The sequence below is a fragment of the Rousettus aegyptiacus genome, unplaced genomic scaffold (genome assembly GCF_014176215.1).
Source record: "Rousettus aegyptiacus isolate mRouAeg1 unplaced genomic scaffold, mRouAeg1.p scaffold_m13_p_21, whole genome shotgun sequence".
In the NCBI taxonomy this organism is placed as follows: domain Eukaryota; kingdom Metazoa; phylum Chordata; class Mammalia; order Chiroptera; family Pteropodidae; genus Rousettus; species Rousettus aegyptiacus.
Window position 1 is genome coordinate 50,614 of NW_023416297.1, and position 19,219 is coordinate 69,832.

Here is a 19,219-nt window from a genome sequence, read left to right on the forward strand (position 1 = left end):
TTCAAACCGGAGGCGGGGCCTAGCGCTCGCGTTCCCGCGCGGCCGCGTTGGCCGTTGGGCTCGCGCCGTCCGCCGCCCCCCCGCGCCCGCCAGCTCCCAGGTTTCCGCGCGCGCCCCTACTGCGCCTGCGCCGGGCCACCGTGGGCGGGGCGCCGGACGTGCGCGGAGAGGGCGGGGCGAAGCGGGGCGGGGCAGGGAGGAGCCAGGGGCGGGGCCGGGAGGCCCCAGGGGCGGGGCGTCGTGGGGGCGGGCGTTCGGCAGCGGCGGGGGCGCGGCCTCGGCACCCGGTTCTGCCCGGGTCGCTACCGGGGCTTCCCGGGTTTACAGGTTAGAAATGCTGCCGTTGGAGTGGAAAGCAGAGGAGGGCCCTTTTCATTCCTTAGTGGAAAAGGTGTTAAATAGGATGCAAAATCCGTTAATTAAAGCAGTATTTCTTAAGTGCCGGCGAGGGCAGCCGTGCTAACTCAGTAAAGCGCTACATGCCCCGGTGTCCCGTGCGGGGGGCCGAGGGCATAAACATACTTATGCCCGTTTGTACACGTGTACGGTGGGAAGCGCTTTCGCAAGGCCAGGTGCGGGCCCCTTCCTGTAGACCTGGAGGGGGGCAGGCGGAGGAGAGAATTCCAGGCCGCGGGGCCGGCAGGACCAGCCCCCAGGCGAGGCAGGAGAGGCCTGGGTGCTGTGACCCGGGAGAAAGTTTAGGTGAGGGTAGGGACAGGGTCTCTCCTAGCAGTGACACCGACCCCTGCAGGGTTGGTCAGGAGAGAGGTGGGTCCTGAACTGGCCTTGAGAAGAATCACTGTTAGGGGGGAGGGGTGGTCGTGTAAGTAGAAGGTCCAATTAGGTCACTGTGGCCCTGGGGTGAATGACAATGGCTGTGGAAAATGCGACGACATAAAAATGCATGTCAAACAAAGAGGAAAGACTAGGAGAAATTTGTGTTCTCCACCACATGCCGCAGGAAAGATTGAATTCCTTAACACAGTTATGTTCTGCAAATGAAAACAAGACCAAGAAACCAGCAGGAACTGGGGCAAAGGGTACAAACATGGTGCAGGCTGAAGGAAGTGAGCGCTTTCAGCTGGTGGGAGGGCCGCAGGTGAACCCCACGCCACGCGCGGGCCAAAAACGCGGTCCTGGGCGAGGTGCCGTCTGCCGAGTTTCCGTGCTTTCTCATCAAGAATGTCCAGCATAAGCCTGAAACATTAACAGGCCTACCAGAACGCGAGAACAAAAATGGCAAAAAAAAAAAAAAAGAAGGAAAGAAAGAAAGATATCCCATATAATAGAAATAGACTTATGAGTGGCCCTGATATTGGAGTAATCAATCAACTTTTAAAAATAGTAACTGCTGTATTCAAGAAAATTATCGACAAGGAGACTTGGAATCTATGAAAAAGACTCAAATGAGAGAAAGCATCAACCTTACGTGGAGCCTTCCAGCTAGTGAGGAGAGAACTCTCCCCGGCTTGTTCTCAAGGGCCAGCATATCCTCGATAAAGATGACAAGGAAAAATTACTGGCTAGTCTCTCTCATGACCGTACTTTAAAATTCCAAGCATGATCGCAGCCAATCAAACCCAGCACTACACAGAAAAGAGAACGTGTCACTACTGAGTTAGGTTTATTCCGGAGAAGGCTGGTTTAACATTTCAACCAAGCCATGTAATTCGTGTTAATAACATGAAGGAGAATTTAAAAAATGACAATCTCAGTAGGTGGAGAAGCATCATCAATAAAATCCAACATACACTTGTGATAAAATACTTAGGAAACTGAATATACAAGTGCCAACCCGGAAATAGTCCACAGGACGACCCTCGCTTCCGACACTCTTTACACGCTTGGAGGTCACCAAGGCCATCCTCAGCTTCAATAATTCACTAAAAAGACTCAAAACTTGCTGAAAACACTCACACTCATGGTGATGGTTTATTACCCAGAAAGTATAGAGATTAAAATCAGCAGGGGGAGGGGAGCATGGGGGAGGGTCCAGGTGGGTTCCACACCAAAGGCCTAAGGCCCCCCCCCCAAATCACATCCTAGACTCTGTGCTATGGCCCTGATCCCCTGACTAACTGACACCACTAGCAAGCAGAACATCCCAAGGGTCTTGAGATCACCTCCCAGTTCCCCCGGGCAAAGACCGGACCTGTCCTTGGCCATGGACCCCTTTTTCCCTGCACAAGGAGGGGACTCCCTTCAGCTGAATAATGTGTATTTACAAAACAACTGTAGGAAATAATGTAATATATGAACTAAAAAGGGGCCACGCAGTAAACCTGACAAGCTCGGGGGAGGTTTGCGTGGCGGCCTTGCAAACTCAGAGACAGGAAGTAACCACGCAGGGTGGGCTGAACGGAAAAATTCCTAACTAGAGTGAGCGGTCACTGGCTGGCAGTCACGCCCTACGCCTGCGGCCTCCTTGGCAAAGGTCAGCGTTACTGTGAGTGAGCCTGGCTATCGTCCTTGTGCATCTAAGATCACATACCTTAGAAATGTCAGGCGAGCGCCTTGTCCAGTCCCCTCGGGGCACAACCACGCCAGACCGCAGCCCCCCGCTGTTTCCTTGTCCCCCGCACACCGCTGTCATCCGTCCCGCACCCGCCAACGTAAGCGAAGCGTGTGTCCCTCGTCTCACGTGTTGTCCAGTCCCAGGGACGTCCCCGCTTTGCCTTCTGCCGCCCCCCGATCTGCCACCGGTGCATGCGACGCAACTTCCTACGTCTCTTCCTTAGATTCTACCATGTGACATAAGCCGTGGAACTGCCATTGTCCGGAGCATTTTCTCAATCCCTTGCGATTTCGCTGCCCAGCGACTGTTGTCAGTTCGGTTCAAATCAACTCATAAAACTTCTCTGCAGGTTTGGACGTTTCTTTCGTCGACAAAAGCATAGTGAAACAGTGCAAATGTGAGCGCTTCACCGCTCGGGAAGGGGGGCCGGTGTCTGCGCCCACCGAGTCCACCCGGCCCTGTGCCAGAGGGCCAGGCAAGGCCCAAGAAAGCAAGGAAAAGAAGTAAAAGGCACAGGGTTTGAAAAGAACTAAAATCATTGTTCCCCAAAGAGAGGGTTTTGAATGTAGAAACCCAAAGAATCTTGTCTCAGCGGGCTGAGGCGCCGTGACAACACACCGCGAGGGCGGCGTCACAGAAGGTCACCTCTTCGGGCTCTGGAGGCCGCGGAGTCCACAGCCCAGCTCCGGCCCGGCGGGGCTTCTGGGGTGCGCCCCACCCCCCAGCCCGCAGGCAGCAGTTTAGAGAGGTAGGCTGCTCTCCCCCTCCTTACGGGGCCACCAGTCCTGTTGGATCAGGGCCCACCCTTAGGACCTTGTTTAGTCCCAGTTACCCTCTAAAAGCCCTGCCCTCGCAGACAGTCACACTGCGGGCTGGGGTTTCAGCATCTGAATTTGAGGGGGACACAGTTCCGTCCACAGCAAATCTCCAGATAAACGGATCAAAGTAAAAAAGAATTAAGCATGACCATCTGATAGTCAGTGCAGGAAATCGATTACATTTCTGTACACAAGTAATAAACCATTTTTTATATTTAAAAAAATTTTAATGATGCCACGTGCAAAGCATTGACACATCAGCACCCAGGAATAAATCCAACGGCAAACGGGCCAGGCCCGAACGTGGAAGGCTGCCGGCCGCGGCTAGAGAAGTGAACGCCTCCGAGCGAAGGAACACGCCAGGTCGGCCTCCGCACAGCAGAGTCACTGCCGAGACGTCCTCGGTTCCCTCCAAACTCGTCTTCACGTGCAACGCCATCCCAGTTGGAACCCCAGCTCGCTCTTAGGAAAACTGGCATTCTAAGATTTAGACAGAAATACAAAGGCCCAGGAGCTCCGAGACAGCCTTGAGTGAAGGAGGTCAGCCACGCTGCGCGTCGGGGTGAGCTTTGGCGCCCCGTGTGGCGGGCACACCGCCTGTGACAGCAAGTCTCCTGCATGAACCCGACGGACGTGCAGACACACAGTCACGAAGAGCCCCGTGCAGGGAGGCTTGCGGGAGGGCCATCCGCTACAGCCACACTGAAAACAACCCGGGTGCCCCACAGGACAGTGGGCTGTCCCTACAGGGGCTTGGGGGTGCCATCTGGATGAAGGGGTTCCAGAGTGCCATTCCCAAAAACTGAGGCGTGAGGGCTGGGAGAGCCGGTCCACGGGAAGCTGTCCTCGGAAGTCCTGGGGCTTCGGGCCGAGTCTGGTAACGGTAACGCGGGCAGCGGGGGTGCGCCCCACCAGGCCTAAGCTCTGTGGTCAGTGTTAGCACCCTCTGGACACCCACAAGCGTGCGGGCCACTTCACGGGTCAGGCATAGGCGGCGCCCCAGAGGCTCCAGCCAGGCGGTTCGGAGCTACCTTCCCCGGCGACACGGCCTCCCCCAGGGCCTGGCCGTGCCAGGCGGAGGCGGGTGGGCCACCTGCAGCTTCTGGGCAGCATGCCGGTCAGAGTGGGAAGCTGGAGCGCGCGGGGCTGAAGGCCCACCGTGTCGGCTGCCAACTGTGAGTGCAGGAGACATCAGGGGAGCCCGGGTGGGACCCCGGCTGGCGCAGGGCTCACCCGTGCACGGCCACCTGTCTCTACATGGTGACTTGGGGAACAACGAGGCGCCTACTCAGGTGTGGGTCCTGCCTGGCGACCTGGGAGTACAGCAGTGAGCAAACAGCAGGGTGTCCGGTCCCTCGGGAGCCCCAGGTGGGGACACACCTGTGGAGGAGCCCAGGGTGTAGGTGGAGGGGCGCCCAGGGGGCCCTACCGGCTCACCGCCTCAGTGCCCGCCTCCCTGCATGGACCTCAGAGCTTCGAGGGTGGACCTCACGGTGCCTCCCTGCCTCAGGTCACCAGGGGTAGCAGGAGGCGGGGACAGATGAGGGAGGGAGGGAGTGAACCAGTGAATGAATGAATGAATGAATGAATGAAAGGGCAAGTGAGGGAGTGAAGGCCACACACTGGTGGACCTCTCGGCTCTCAGCACTGGGAGACCCTCCCACGAAGTTTCCAGGAGCAGCGTGAGTCAGGTGGAGAGGAGAAAGGTTCGCGGTCGCAGCTACAGACAGGGTCACAGGGAAACCCCCGGCGACCGCCGGGGAGGGGGCGTGGGGTGTGCACAGCGCAATGCCCAGACGGCGCGCGACACGGTGTCAGCCCACTGAGCACGATTTAAATGAGCAAATAAAAGAGGAGACACAGGGAGGCGCAGAGGAAGAGGCCGCGTGAGGACGGAGGCTCCAGCCCAGGACCGCGTCGGCCGGCCGGGAGCTGGGGGAGGGGCCTGACACGGGCAGGCGCTCAGAGCCACCCACGGGACCCAGCCTGCGGCACCTTGATCTCGGAGTCAGTTGCGGTAGCCCTGGGAGACTCGGCCCAGTCCTGAATATTCCGGACCGTTCCAGCACCCCCAGCCACTCGGAGCACCCCGAGCACATGCCCCTCCCCTGAGCCTGGCTTCCAAGAGAGCCCCGGAGGACGCGTCTGCCCGAAAAGGCAGCGACGTGATCTCACTTGCAGGGGACGTTGGGGCGGACATTCACATCGCGTTTTTATTCCGAAGCTATTTTCTAAATGTACCTGCACAATGTCTGTCACGGACATCGACGGCGGCTGGCCACCTCGCAGGAACAAAGACCTCATTCAGCACAGAGGCCAGTTCAGCTTCCGGGACGACGAGCCCCTAGAATGAGCCTGGAGCCCTCCGTCCCTGGCCCCCGGTGTCTCTCTGGGCGCTGCGAGTGGGTGTGAAGAGCCTCAGGCAGAGCTGGGGGGTCAGCCCCTGCGCTGACCCGGAAGCAGGTGTCATTGCCCTGTCGCAGATGGGGAAACTGAGGCAGCGAGGCGGCCTGGCCTGGAAGAGGCCCGTGGGGGGCAGACCAGGACCTGACTGCGCCCCGTGTGGTTGCTGGGAGTCCGCCTCCTCTGGGCCACGCGCCTCGGCGAAGGCCGGAGGCTGGAGGCCGTCGCCTGCGCGCCTCGGGTTCGGCCTGCCCCGAGCCCACAGCCACTTCCCCTGACCACGAATCCAGGAAGCCTTGCGGCGGGGCGGATCCCCACCATCCTCTGGCCCTCTTCGTCCGCGCCGCCCGTCCTGGCGTCCGCCGGCCGATGGCGCTTATGGCGGCGCCTGCAGACGCCGCGCGGGCCCTGCCGGGAACCAGAGCCGCTGGCACCTGCTCCAAGCTACCCGGGGTCGCCCTTCGGCGCCAGACCCCCAGGCGCAGAGCCAGCCCTGCCGAGGGCCTTGGGGCGGGGCTCCTCCCCAGAGGCCCGTGCACCCCGTGCACCCCGCGCTGGCCAGGCGCCGCTCGTAGGCGCCGAGTGTGCACGGTCGTCTGGGGCAGAGCATCGAGGCCCACGTGGCACTGTCACAGCCAGCGAAGCCACACCCCCAGAAAAGCCCAGAAACTAAAGTCGTCTCTGGATGCTGACGTCATGACCGGCCCCTCCCCATGTCCCCGGGCGCCAGCCGCCGGCAGCACCGGGCAGGCACGTGGCCTCCACCCCCGGCCCTGCTGCTTGCTGACGGCCCAGCCAGAACGAGCCACACTGCCTGCACTCGCGGCTCGGAGACAGCGGTCCTGAGCCCAGGCTTGCTGTGACCTGCCGTGTGGGGCCCAGGGGCAAGCCCAGGGGTCTGGGACCCAAGGTGCAGAGGCTCACGAGAAATCGGTGGCATGTGTGCCCGAGGGGGCTCTGTGGCCGGTACCGCGGACGGAGAAGTCACGCGGCTGACCCTGGACTCCCGTGCTGGCCGCGAGCCCTGACGTCCGGCGGGCTCAGCAGGCCTCCTCGCTCAGCCTCTCCGGGGCGCAGAGCGAGGCCCACGCGCCCGGCTGGGGCCCTGGGGGCTGGACGGGCGGGGGCAACAGGCAGCCGTTGGCGAGGGACGTGGGTGACCGTGGCCCGTCGGAGCCCTTCGACCACGCGAGCTCGGCGGCGTCGGTGTGCGAGCGCCGCTTCTTCCACTCCCTGTGCAGCCTGGACACTTCCTGCCGCGAGTGGTCCGTGGCCAGCACGTAGATGATGGGGTCGGCCACGCTGTTCACCGTGGACAGGCACAGGAACACCACGGAGAGGGTGCACAGCCGGGCCTCGACGGCGCACAGGGGGCCCGCGTCGCCGCCGTAGTAGGAGAAGGCGGCGGCCTTGGCGAGCAGCACCAGGTGGTAGGGCGCGAAGCACACGGAGAAGATGGCCACGACCGCGACGGCCGTGCGCTTCACCCGGGCCTTCTGGGCGGCGCTCAGGCCCTCGCTCCGCCGGACGCTCCTGAAGATGCGGTGGTTGGTGAAGGCGATGACCGCCAGCGGGAGGGTGAAGCCCACCGCGAACCGGAGGTAGTTGTAGCGGGCGATGCGGCCGTCCAGGGGCGCCGTCTCGAAGCAGGTGTCCCGGTCGTCCATCTGGAACACCGGGTAGTGGACCAGCCCCACGAGGAGGAAGACGGATGCGCAGACGAGCAAGGCGGTCCGCTGCTGGCGGCGGCCCCGGCTCTCCAGCGCGTACACCACGGCCACAAAGCGGTCGCAGGACACGCAGCACAGGAAGAGGATGCTCACGTACAGGTTGCAGAAGAAGATGTAGCCGGTGAGCTTGCAGGCGCCCGAGCCCAGGCTCCAGCGGTGCTGGTTCTGGATGTAGAGGACCCAGAGCGGCAGGGTGCCGGCGTAGAGCAGCTCGCAGAGCGCCAGGCAGAACAGGTACACGGCCAGCACGTTGCCCTGCAGCGCCTGCAGCAGCGTGAGCCAGGCCGTCAGGCAGTTGGCCGGCAGGCCCAGCGCGAACACGGAGCAGTACACGGCCACCGCGAACACTCTGCTCTCCTCGAAGGACAGGTTGCACCTCGCGCCCAGGGGCGGGGTCCCGGGGACGGGGCCGGGCGCCAGCGTGGCGTTTCCTGCGGGACAGACGGGCGTGAGGAGCCGCCCGGGAGGGCCGCCACAAGTCACGGGGCTCCGGAGCAGACACGTCAGGCGCCCGCGATCTCCAAACGGGCTTCGCGGAGCTGCCCGCGGCCTCGGGTCACAGGCTGTGCCCTGGCGAGCCCTCGCCACTCACTCGGGTCCCTTTCCAAAAGGGCTGTTTGTGTGCTCGAAAAGAAAGTTTATTCTCTGACTGCTGAGTGAGGGCTCTCTTGTGTGTTCCCCACGGAGTCTGGGGCTAGGTGGCAGGTGACACAGGTCTGTACTCGGGCTGTCCCCACCAGGAAGCTCTTCCCCTAGCCCCCCACTGCTGTGCGAGGAGCCGGCCCCACTCCCTGGCCCCCCGGCACAGCCCTGTCTCACCAGCCCCGTGGATAGTCACGGCCTAGAGAATGGGAGACAGAAAACCCAGAATCCAGGAGGGGGGCCTCTCTAGAGTGACTCGGGGCCCCTCCCTGCTTCCCGTCACCCTGCGAACACCGCCCCCGCAAGAATCCTAGTAGAGTCCAGTCTCACGCCACCCGCTTGGGGTCACACGTGGCCAGGCACTCGGCCCCCAGTCTTCGCCATCCTACACCAAGTCCCTTCTCTGTGCCCAGCCTGGTGACCAGACCTGGGTGTGCCGGTGAGGGCCTGCTCACTCCCCCCACAGGTGACCTCCTGGGAAAAGAGCCTTCCCGGGGCGGGCCACAGGAGCCCCCAGAAGGGGAGGGCGGCAAGGGCGACGCCCATGACAGCCCTGTGTTCGGTGAGGGGTCTCCCGCAAGAAGCGGTGTGACGTGAGGCCCAGGCGCGCGGTGGACCCTCACTCACCCCCCGTCCCGGTCCTGGTTTTCAAACTCCTCAAAGGGACAAGAAACAAGTCCTCCCCGAAGCCGTGACGGACAGCCTCTGGCCTTATCACTGCTGAGTGAGTTTGAATCTGTTTTCATAGGCTGACTTTTGCCATAATTATCACCGTTCCGAGACAAAGTACGAAAATTCTGCCGGTCTCCCTCCTCCGAGTGTGAAGTCAGAGGTGGCGCGGGGCCCTCACCTGGCATATTTGCAGGCCGCAGAGTCGCGGCGCCTCTACAGCGGGATTTCAGGGCTCGGCAAGGTGCATGGCACGTCTTATCGGTCCTGTCGAGAAGGTCACTCAGAGAGTTTAGAAGGACCTGGAAAAAGTAGGTTGAAATTGCCTTAGGGAAATCCCAAGTCATCGACAAATGGTCAATGTGCATGCGCATTCAGGATGAGCGAGCCTTGTTTCCCGCCCGCGGGTGCTACGCCAGAGGACAGAGGACGAGGGTCGACCTTCCTCTGCGCAGCCTGTTCCTTAATATGTAAAGAGCTCTCACAGATCAATAGAAATCAGAGCTGTGGAAGACGACGAGCAGATAATTCACAGAAGAAGCAGAAATAGCTCCTCGAATCAAAAAGGTGCTCAACCCCACTTATAAATCGAGGCACACGCACACGAACGTTCAAACAGCCGTCTTTTCTCTGCCCGTCAGGAGGGGCCGAGGGGGCCCAGGGGAGCGGAGCTGGCGCGCGGTTGCGGCGTGTTTTTGGGGACCCCCGCTCGGAACCCATGCTCAGACGGCGTGCCCTGAGGGGCCCCTGGACCCCGGGTGCTCCGCGGGGCAGTCCCACACGTCCCTCAGCCCTGCGGACAGCGTCGCGGAGGCCCAGAGGGGTGACCGTGCCGGCTGCCATGGTGCCGCCCGGGGCCAGGCCCCGGCCCCGCGCCCCTGCCCCGTGGGTGCCACGGGCGGGGTGGGGGATGGGGCGGGGCCGCAGGAGGCCTCCCGGGCGCTGGCGAGCTGCCTCCACCGGCCTCCCGGCCTCCTTTCCCAGCGTGCCTCTGCCGCCTGGAGTCACAGACGTCTCCGGAAACGGCAGCGCTCAGCCAGGCAGACGCCCCAGGGGCACTGGAAACGTGTGCCGAGGGGCCACGTGCAGCGACAGGCAGCCGGGACGCGCCGCCGCGAGCGGCCTCCGCCGAGGCGGCCTCCTGCGACAGCCCCGGAGGGTCGGGCCCTGCCCGTCCCCTGCGAGCCACGGCCTGGCCACTGGGCGCTGCAGCCCAAGGCTCGGCCCTCCGGTGACGGTCCACGGGCCCGGCCGACGCGCGTGGGGCCTGCAGCCCAGCGAGAGACGCACACGCTGCAAGACGGAGGCCCAGCCCGGGGGGCCAGCGGGGCGCATGGCCTGGGCCCCTCGGGAGGAGCTGTGGGGAGCCGGCCCCCCCGGGAGCAGGGCCACCAGAACCCGCCCGCCCCCCAGCCCACTTCCTTCATCGGAAGGCGCCGAGCACTGGGAGGGCTCCAGGGGGCAAGCTCCAGCAGCCTCGTGGGAGCACGAGCCCTCCCCCCTCTCGGGCCTGCTGCCGGCCAGCCCCCTGAAATATGCGGGCGCACAGGGGATAGCGTCTCTCGAAGGAAGCCACTTCTGCAAAACAGAGGAAGTGGTGGCCCAACTGAAGACACGTCCCCTCCGAGCCTTTTCAAAGCCTGTCCCTCTGAGGGCACGGCTGGTCAGGGCGGGGTGGGGGTCCCAGGGCAGCCCACGCGGCACTGCCAGCCCGGTGATGTCCAGAGACTGGGCCACGTCCCTGGCCATCAGCTGCCAACGCGCTGGCTAGACAGGTGGGGAGGGGGGAGCAGGGGACCATGCTGAAAGTCAGCAGCCCCAGAACCAGGGCAGCCTGAGAGGCGGGTCACAGTCCCCAGGACGCCTGACGCCCACCGCCCTGAGAGGCGGGTCACAGTCCCCAGGACGCCTGATGCCCACCGCCAAGGTCCTGGTCCTTCCTTCCGTCACCCCGTGTCCCAGGCCACCTTTAGGGACACGAACGGTCTCAGCAGAGTGATGACCGTGGTGGCTCTGACTCAGCGGGAGGCTGCTCGCCACCTGGCCGCGATGGCCCCTGACCTCAGCACCCGCCGTGGCCCACGAACCCCGCGCCCTCGGCCCCGCGGCTGCTCCACGCGGGCCAGCTGGCCTGCCCCGGCCACTGCCGCCGCCCCCAGGGCGCACCTGCGGCTACCTCGCCACGCCTGTCCACTGCAGGTCACCTGGGCACAGCCGCCACGCGGAGGAGAGAAGCTGGCCAGCTGGACACCACGGCGCTGGCGTGAGCCAGCCCCGCGCGGTCCTCTCCAGCGTCGACCGGGGAACTGTCCAGAGAGACGCAGCCGCACCCACGGCGAGCCCCACGGTCCCGCAGGCCCACGGTCCCGCAGGCGGAGCGGCGGCCTCGGGGCGCGGGCAGGCAGCCCCGCCGGCGACCGCCGCTGGCCCGGTCCCTCGCTCGGGCGCCCGTGCTGCCCGGATTCTCCGCCCTGTCAGGCATCCCCGCTCCCGGCGTAGTCTCCCATGGGCCCACTGCCGGCCGGGCCGCGGGACCAGCGTCAGGGCGGGCTCAGGGGCCACCAGCCCACGACGCAGCGCCCACGCGGGCGGGCACTGCCCTCGCCGCCCTGTCCAGCAGGGGGACCTGTTTTCTGTCTCTCCCATTCTCACGGGGCTTTTTACTGGCTTCGGAGCACATTTGCATTTCCCTGATGCCGGCGAGGTGGAGCCCCCACCCCCGGGTCTATCTGCAGCCACCTCGCGCCACCTTCGCCCTGGGTCCCTCCCTCCACCGCCACCCAGGGGTGTCCGTCCTCATGCTCCACAGGCTCCTTGGCCTAGGAGGGCCCTGGAGGCCAGGGAGCCAGGTGCTTTGTACCCCCCACACCTGCCCCACCAAACACCCCGAGAATCAGCAACCAAGGAAGTTCCCAGGGCTGTGGGGGTCCGGGGGAGGCTCCAGGGTGGCCCTGAGCTCCTGGACCTAGCAGCCAGGGGGGACCTTGCAGGAGGGTCCTGGGGTAGAGGCTCTCACAGGGCGGACGGTCCCTGCTCCCCGAGCCTTTGGGGGACCGTGCACTGCTCCTCTCTTGGTGAAGGCCCCCCGGCCGGGACCCTCGATCAAGCCCACCTTCACGCCAGCAGTTGGCCTCTGTGCCGGCCCCCCGTGCAGACCCTCTCGGCCCGGCCCGCCGGCGTCCGCCCCGCAGGGAGCGTTCAGGAAGCAGCCGGGTCCCAGTGTGTTGTCTCTAAAAGTCCCCAACCGCAGAGCAAGCCTGGGGGTGGCCAGCCGTGCGAGGTGGTGACGTGGTGGCCTCGTTGCTTTGCTGGTAGCAGATGACAGGAAACAGGACCAGACTCACTTCTCGTCACAGTTCTAAGGGCTCTCAGAGACAGGTGGTCCCAGAGGGACCGGCGGGACCCACGGAGCGGCACCCCGGACAGGTGGCCAGCAGCTCCGGGGCCAGTGCCTGACGTGGAGCCTGGAGGGCGGGTGGGCGCAGAGCGAAGCCGGCCTCCTGGACAGTGCCCCCTTGCCCCCCGCCCCCCGCCCCCCGGGGCACCCCGGCCAGCTCCGGATGCCCAGCGCCCAGCACGGGCCCCAGCGTCTCACACGCTGCCGTCCCCGCTTCCTTCCTGGGGTCCAGCTGGAGGAAACGGGCCCCCAGATGCCTTCCTGGGCTCTGCCTCCAGCCTCCAGGGCCAATGTGGCCGGGCCCAGTGACCCCCGTTGCTGGGTTTCCCCGTGAGGGGCCACGTGGAGTCCCCCAGACGCACCGTCCTTCACCGAGGCACCACCTGCCCTGGCGGGCACGGTCACCTGTCTCTCTCTGGCTTACAGGATGCCAGGCTAAACCACCTCTCATCCAAACACATGACTGCATTTCCTCGACAGCACTGGTGGCCGACTGTCAGCCTGACCAAACCGCCCTCACCTGACGGGCCAGTTCCGGGTTTCGGGGTGCCACAAAGGGCACCGTGTCAGCCCCTTCGCTTTGCCACCATGGAGGCCTGAGCCAGGCCCGGCTGCTTCAGCCGCTGGGGGCAGGGACGGGCCCCCGACCCTCGGGGCGCCCGTGCCAGCAGCAGTGACCGAGCGTGGCAGCGGCCCCCACCCCACGTGTCCCGGCCGGGGCACCCCAGACCACAGACCTCCGGCAGGCGAGGCAAGGCCCCCGCTCAGCGCCCCCGACAGCTGCTCCTTCGAGGTGGGGGTGGCTGCCAAGTGCCCGGCAAGCTGGGCCTGGCGCACGGGCAGGTCTGAGCGCAGGGCTCACCTCGGCCTTCCGGAAACGCCTGCCTGGAGGCTGCGGCATCCACGGACTAACACCCAGGGGTGTCACCCGCCTCCCAGGAGCTCAGGCCCAGGACAGCCCTCTGCGAGCATGCAGCAGCAGCTGGAGCTGAGGGTCCCGGTGCCCGAGGCCCCAGGACCCACAGACATCGGGCTTCGGCAGGGGCAGAGCCCACGGCCGGCCAGCCGGCCGGGCGTCCCTGGCAGTGGCTGGGACAGCCCACATTTCCCGCTGGCAGCCAGGCCCACCCTCGGGACTGTTCCCCACTGCTCCCTCACACAGGACTCCCCTGCACCCCAGGGAGCAGGTCCAGGCGGAGAGCAGATGCGGCCCTTGGCCCCGTGGCTGGTCAGGCAGGGGTGGTGGCTGGTTTTCGCTGGTCAGTTGAACCCTCCCACTGGGCTTTCCACGGGGTCTGGGAAGAGAAGGCTGGGCCTGAGGACAGGGCCGAGGGATGCGAGCCTGGGTGGCAGCTGCGTCCACCCCACCTCAGGCCCCTCCTGTGCCCCAGCCCCCGACAGGACAGGAGGGCCGCGGGAGGGAGGTTTCGGGCAGGTGAGGGTCATGGTGGGGAAGAGCAGGGCTGAGCTCGCCTGGCCAGATGTCTGGGCGCCCCCCCCCAGGGCTGGGCCTGCAGGCAGGGGAGGGCCCCTTGCTGCTACAGTCCCCGACTTCCACCGGGCAGGTGGCCGCGGACCCCGAAGGGATCCTCCTCCATCCTGTCTGCAGCGTCATGCTCCTCCTCTCACGACAGGGAAATTGCTCCCCGTGTTAAATCGGTCTCGGGTGCAGACTCGAACCCCAGGAGACACCCAGAGGCGGGGTGCGTCCTGCTCAGCGTGATCTGCACGTCCGGCCCGTGGGAACTGCCCCCTCTGGAATTCTGAAGGCTTTAGCCGACACTGAGGGGTCGTGAGGGCCCCCCGAGGACCGGGGCCACGCTCCCGCGGAGGGGCGACCCGCCCCCCCCCCTCCCGCCCTGCACCCCGCGCTTCCCTCTGAGCGCGCTCAGGACTCAGAGGGTTTTGTTATGGTCCCCGTCGCCCAACAGAAAACCTACGGTTTTAAGCAATCTAAGCGCACAGCTCAGCGGCCTTAAGCAGGCCCACATCAGGCCACATCGTCGCGCACCTGTCGCCCCCTTCGTCTCCAGGACTTTCCGTCGTCCCAGCCGAGACTGTCCCCAGACACGCCGAGGCCCCGGCGCCCCCGCCTGCCTCCCGCCTCTGTGGGCCTGACTCCCGCGGGCCTCGTGTGTGTTACGCCGCGTGGGTCCCTTTGTGACCGCTCATTTCGCGCGACGTGATGTCCTCGGGGCCGTCCGTGTCGTAGCGGCGTCAGAATGTCCGTCCTTCCTGCCGCTGCGTGGGCGGGCCGCGGGAGCGCGTCCCTCACCCGGCGCGCATGCGTGGGCGGCGGCTGCGCCTGGCTGCGGTGCGCAGCGTGGCTGCGGGCGTGGGGCACAGCCCTGCGGATCTCTATGTCTTCCGTGTGTCTTAGCCAACCGTAGTCGTGACTCTTGAGGGCACACAAATTATCCCAAATCTGACAAATGACCCGCCCTGCCTCTGTGTGTGTGTGTGGGGGGTGACCCGATGGCTTGTCTGTTCAGAATTGTCACTGAGATGCTGGGTGCCTACGGCGAGCCTGTGTCGTGTGTCAGTCCACTCCCGTGATGCCCGGTCCTGTCCTCTGAGGTGACCGCTGCTGCTCCTGCAGGCCTTCCCCTCGTCTTCCCTGGCTCTCGGCATGTCTCCGTCCTGCTGCGGAGCAGGGCGTGGGCCTCGGGGCCTCCATGCTCCCCGACGGGGGCCCTGGGAGTTCCCGGGGGACTCAAGTGCCTTCACAGTGGGCGGGGATTCCCCAGGCACGAACCACGAACTGGGAAGGGTTCTCAGGGCAGCTTGTGAGGGAGCATGGCTGGGGGAGGAATGGGACTTTTGAGAAGTGTCGCACAGAGGGCTTGGTGATTCTGAAACTGCCCTCGCCTCCCATGTTCCCCTGACCGGGACTTGCCCCTGCGTGTGAATCAGGAGTCGTGGTCTCCGCGTGGTCTCGGCAAAGTCGCGGCACGTCCTGGTCAGCCCCGGAGCAGGGTGCCGCTCCCCGGGGAGCCCACGCCACCTGGCCCCAGCACAGGGCCTGTTCTTGGGGCGGGGAGCAGTGCCCCCGCCCCCCTCTTTGGGAAACCCGGGTCTTCCCATGGCCGAAGGCAGCCGCCGCAGCTCCGGCCTCCACACCTGCGCTCCAGTGTCGGGAAGGAAGTTGAGGACAGTGGGCCCTCCCGTAGGAGGCGTCCCCGAGCTGTTGCCGGAGCAACCCTGCCCCGGGGGCCGCAGTGCGGCCTCCCACCTGGTTGCGCTCAGGCCACTGGGTCTGCGCCTGAGCTGGACGTGGAACGTGCGCGTGGGGCCCGGCGCCGCCTTGAGCGCGCGTGGGCTCCTGGGCTCCGGCTCCTCCGCCATCTGGGGGACGGGTCTGCACAGGCGGGGCGTGGGGGCGGCGCACTCTGGCCCCTGGATGAAATTGCTCTGAATGAGAAAAGGGTGCAGAGGGGCTAGGTCCGGGAGGAGGGAGGATCCCAAGGCCAGGGAAGCTGGGGAGGAGCCTGGGGGAGGGACAAGGAGGCGCCACGAGGGCTGCACCCCGCGTGAGGGCGCGTACCCCCTCCCCCGCCTCCCTGCGGGTCTGTACTGAGGACAGAAACCGCACATCTCAGGCCACCGCACTGCCCCGCCCCCGGGAGATGCAATGGCCTTTCGGCGGGCAGCATCGGCGGACACTTTGGGGATTTTTTGGGGACCCACGGTCGCCAGTGTCTGTTGGGGACATCGGAGGGTTCCAGATAGCCTGGACGGGATCGCAGTCTCCCGGGTCCTGCTGGCGTGACAGACCTTCGCCTCTGTGTCTGTCCCCATAGTTGGGGAGTCGTAGGTGGGGGTTCACAGCCAGTTCACGGGAATCCCGCAGCCGGGTGCAGTCCCGCAGCACCCCGAAACAGCCACACGTGTGTCCAGCCTGCAGGACGTCAAAGGTTACCCCCTGGCTGAGCGAGGACGGGGCTGTGGACTACGAGGGTGGCATTGGGAATAACGGGGCTCTCCTTGCGCCACACCCCCAAACCAGCTCAGAGGCTCGAAGGGCCCCCGCGGAGTGAACTGCGGCAGCTGCGGTCCTGGCTCCCCATCCCTGGGCAGCCCCGCGGGACGGGGCGTCACCCACCTGGCGTCTCCGGCCCCTCACTGGGCCCCCACTGCGGGATGGCCGGGGCTCCACGGCAGGACAGCGGGGCGCCGAACCCCTGCGCCAGCCGAGTGTGAGCCGCAAAGCCGCGGTCAGTGAGCACGCAGGTGGGCGCCGGGCGCGGGGCGCAGAAGGCGGCACGTGAAGGACGCCCGGGCACGGTGGACACGTGAAGGGGGAACACGAGGAGGAGCGGACGACGGGGGGAGGGGGGCGAGGGGAGAGCGGAGAGGGGGAGTGGGGGAGTGGGGGGAGTGGGGGGGCGGGGAGCGGGGGGCGGGGGGCGGGGGCGTGCTGGTGTTGAGGCGGAGAGGCGGCGAGGTGCGGAGCGGAGCGGGGCCTTGGGAGGGCGCTGCGCCCGGGGCCTCTCCTGGGACAGGACCTGGCCACACAGCCGCAGGACGGGGTCAGCAGCTGTTTCGTTAAGCCCCTACTGCATGCCACAGCCTAAGCCCTACTGTGTGCCCCACGAAAGCAGGGGTAAACACTCTCCCCACCCCGGGGGCCAGCTCCATCCAGGAGCGTGGCCCGAGGCCCTGCTTTACAAACTGGTTTGCCCTACAGGTAACACAGGAGGGTTCCCAGGGCCCGGAGCCACCCCAGACTGCCCCCAGAGGTAAGAGGGAAACAGCGTGGACCCCCAGGAGGTGGCGGGGATCCGTCCGAGCTCCCAGTTCTCATAGTGTCACCCACAGACGGGAAATGAAACAGAATCCGACCCAGCGGACCTCTCCGGCCTCATGCCTCCCCACCCCTCCCCCACCCCACAGGCGGCCCAGACCAGGGCTCCTCAGTGGCCACCAGGGGACATTTTGTCTTTCTGGAGACATCTTTGGGGTTCCTCGGGTAGGGGAAACCAGAGATGTTGCAAAACATCCCATAACGCACAGGACAGCTCCACGCCCACAACAAAGTCCTTGGGCTCCCAGTGTGCACAGTGCCAGGTGCCCGTGGGCAGAAGGGTCTGGACCAGGCCCCCTTCAGGAGCTGCTCTGGGGTCCCCCCAAGAGAGGAGAGTGGGCGGTCAGCTCTACTTGAGCCGGGAGGCCAGAGTGGCAGGAGCACCGCCCTCGAGAGGGGCTGCCCCTGACCAGCCCCCAGGCTGTGACCCCAAGGCCAGGGCAGCTTGTACAGGGGCCTGCATGGCCAGGACCCCGCCCTGGGGCTCCCAGCAGCATCTGTGACCCTGCCACAGGGGATAAGCAGAAGTGAGCCGGGAAGGGGGACTGCCAGGGGTGGGGCTGTCGTGGGTGTTGCCAGGAGGCTCCCCTCCCCCACGACACCTTCTCCGGGCAGACTGCACCCCACAAGGAAACGCCGCCTTCTAAGCCCTGCCAACAACGGAAGCAGTCGGTCTCCTCTGCAGGGAGGTGACTGCAGCCACCTCAGCTGCCAGCAGTGTGGGTCACACCAGGGCGGGGCCAGGCTGGGCTGCTGGGCTGGGGGGACCGGGCAAGCATCGACCGGGCGCCAGCCGTGTGCACCTCGGATTGTCCTCAGCGGGTTCTGGAGGGAGGGCGGCGTTCCGGCCCCAGCGGGGGCTTTCTGGGTGCTGGGCGGAGGGGGCCATCCCCTGGAGGAGCCATGGGGAGGGGAGGGGCTGAGGCTTCACTGTCTGTCCCCAGGGCTGCTTTGCCTGGTGTCAGGGTAAGGGCAGAGACCAGAGGCCGTTGGGGCGGGGGTGGAGAGGCTGGGAGGCCCAGGGTGAGGAGGGGGCAGGGGGCTGGGCTTCACCAACGTGGGAGGCTGTGGGGGGAGAGGTGGGAGGAGCAGGGAGGGGTGTGCGAAGGACAGCATGGAGGGTCCCAGGGCCTCAGAGGCCGAACAGAGCGGGCACTGCCCAGCCACCTGTCCAGGTGAGATGAGGCAGACCAGAGGATGCTGGCCGCAGTGCACGAGAGCCCAGGGCACGGCCACGGCGGAGGAGCTGCGCCTGCGCCCTGCGCCCCGCGCCTATGCCCTGCGCCTGCGCCCCGCGCCTGCGCTCCGTGCCCGCCATCTGCCCAGGAGGCTTCCGCCCGGGGCGGAGGGCAAACCCGGCCCCACCCGGATGGGCCCCGGTGACCCGCCTCCCACCGACTCCTGCCCACACCCGACGGCGTCCTCGCCTGCACACGTGCGGACTCGCACACACAGCACGAACACGGGAGTACACATTTGCGCACGCTTACACACAGGCGTGCACAGACATGTGCGCACACTCTTGCACAGGGACGGGCTCCAGCTCCAGGCGGACCAGGAGGCGGTGGGCGGCGCTCAGGACCCAGGCCACCTGCCTGCTGTGTGATGGGGGCAGGTGTGCCTGGGGGTGGGGTGCAGTAGGGCAGGGCCCCGGGCCGGGGACCACACCAGAGAGGTGCTCGGCAGTGCAGGCGGGGCCTGGGCTGGGGTCGGGGTACGGCCGTGCTGGGCGGGGACGTCCGTGTCCAGCCTCACCCCAGCCTGCCCTCCCCCCCCCCCCCCCGCACAGTCCGTCTCTCGGGGGCCCTGTGCCTGTCCCTCTGCCCCCTGCCCCTGGGTCTCTGTGGCCGGGGCAGAGCGGGGATGGCAGGCGTCCAGCTCCACACCAAAGGCGCCGATTCGCTCGGCTGTTCGGGGTCCCTGAAGACTCCACGTGAATGGCGGGGCGGATCTTCTGTCTGCAGAAGCGTGATGGGGACTTCGACGGGGATGGCGGGGTCCGGGGCCGCTGTGGGGAGACCTGAGGACGTGGCGGGAAGTGTCCCCGTCCACGCGTGGGACCCGCTGCCTCCGACCTGCATCGTCCCATGTCTTCCGTCAACGCTGCAGTTCCCACCGTGCGGGTCTGTCGCCTGCCGTGGCGAGCTACCTCCCGAGTCGTGCGTCATCCCCGATGCCGGCGACGCCCTTCCCCCTTGGCTGCTGGCGAGCAGCAGTGCGCTGACCCCGCGGGTCCGCGGT

At 65.8% G+C, this 19,219-nt stretch overlaps 1 protein-coding gene across 7 annotated transcripts; it reads right to left on the reverse strand.

Moving 5' to 3' along the window:
* Positions 1-1,315: 1,315 nt before the first annotated feature.
* On the reverse strand, positions 1,316-12,223 carry GPR132 (G protein-coupled receptor 132). 7 transcript variants are annotated; one of them, XR_001594055.2, is made up of 3 exons: positions 8,959-9,617; positions 5,575-7,897; positions 1,316-3,813 (listed from the first exon to the last, which is right to left on the reverse strand). XR_001594055.2 is itself a non-coding variant. In XM_016121501.2 (3 exons), exons 2-3 carry the CDS (start codon positions 8,963-8,965, stop codon positions 6,777-6,779), a joined length of 1,128 nt encoding a protein of 375 aa, XP_015976987.2. In that variant the 5' UTR covers positions 8,966-9,079; positions 11,890-12,223; the 3' UTR covers positions 1,316-6,776. The 7 variants fall into 7 exon arrangements, 5 of the variants coding, with proteins under 5 accessions (XP_015976987.2, XP_015976992.2, XP_015976989.2 ...); XR_001594054.2 differs by having other exon boundaries at positions 1,316-4,713; XM_016121501.2 differs by adding an exon at positions 11,890-12,223 and having other exon boundaries at positions 1,316-7,897; positions 8,959-9,079.
* Between the last annotated feature and the right edge of the window lie 6,996 nt (positions 12,224-19,219).

Bases quoted from the DNA above. Each gene is read 5' to 3' on its own strand.
- GPR132 (XM_016121500.2), bottom strand. From the start codon at position 9,151: ATGCGCATGCACATTGACCATTTGTCGATGACTTGGGATTTCCCTAAG. The intron at 7,898-8,958 runs GTGAGGGCCCCG...TCTGTCCCGCAG, and splicing joins GCGGCCTGCAAATATGCCAG to GAAACGCCACGCTGGCGCCC.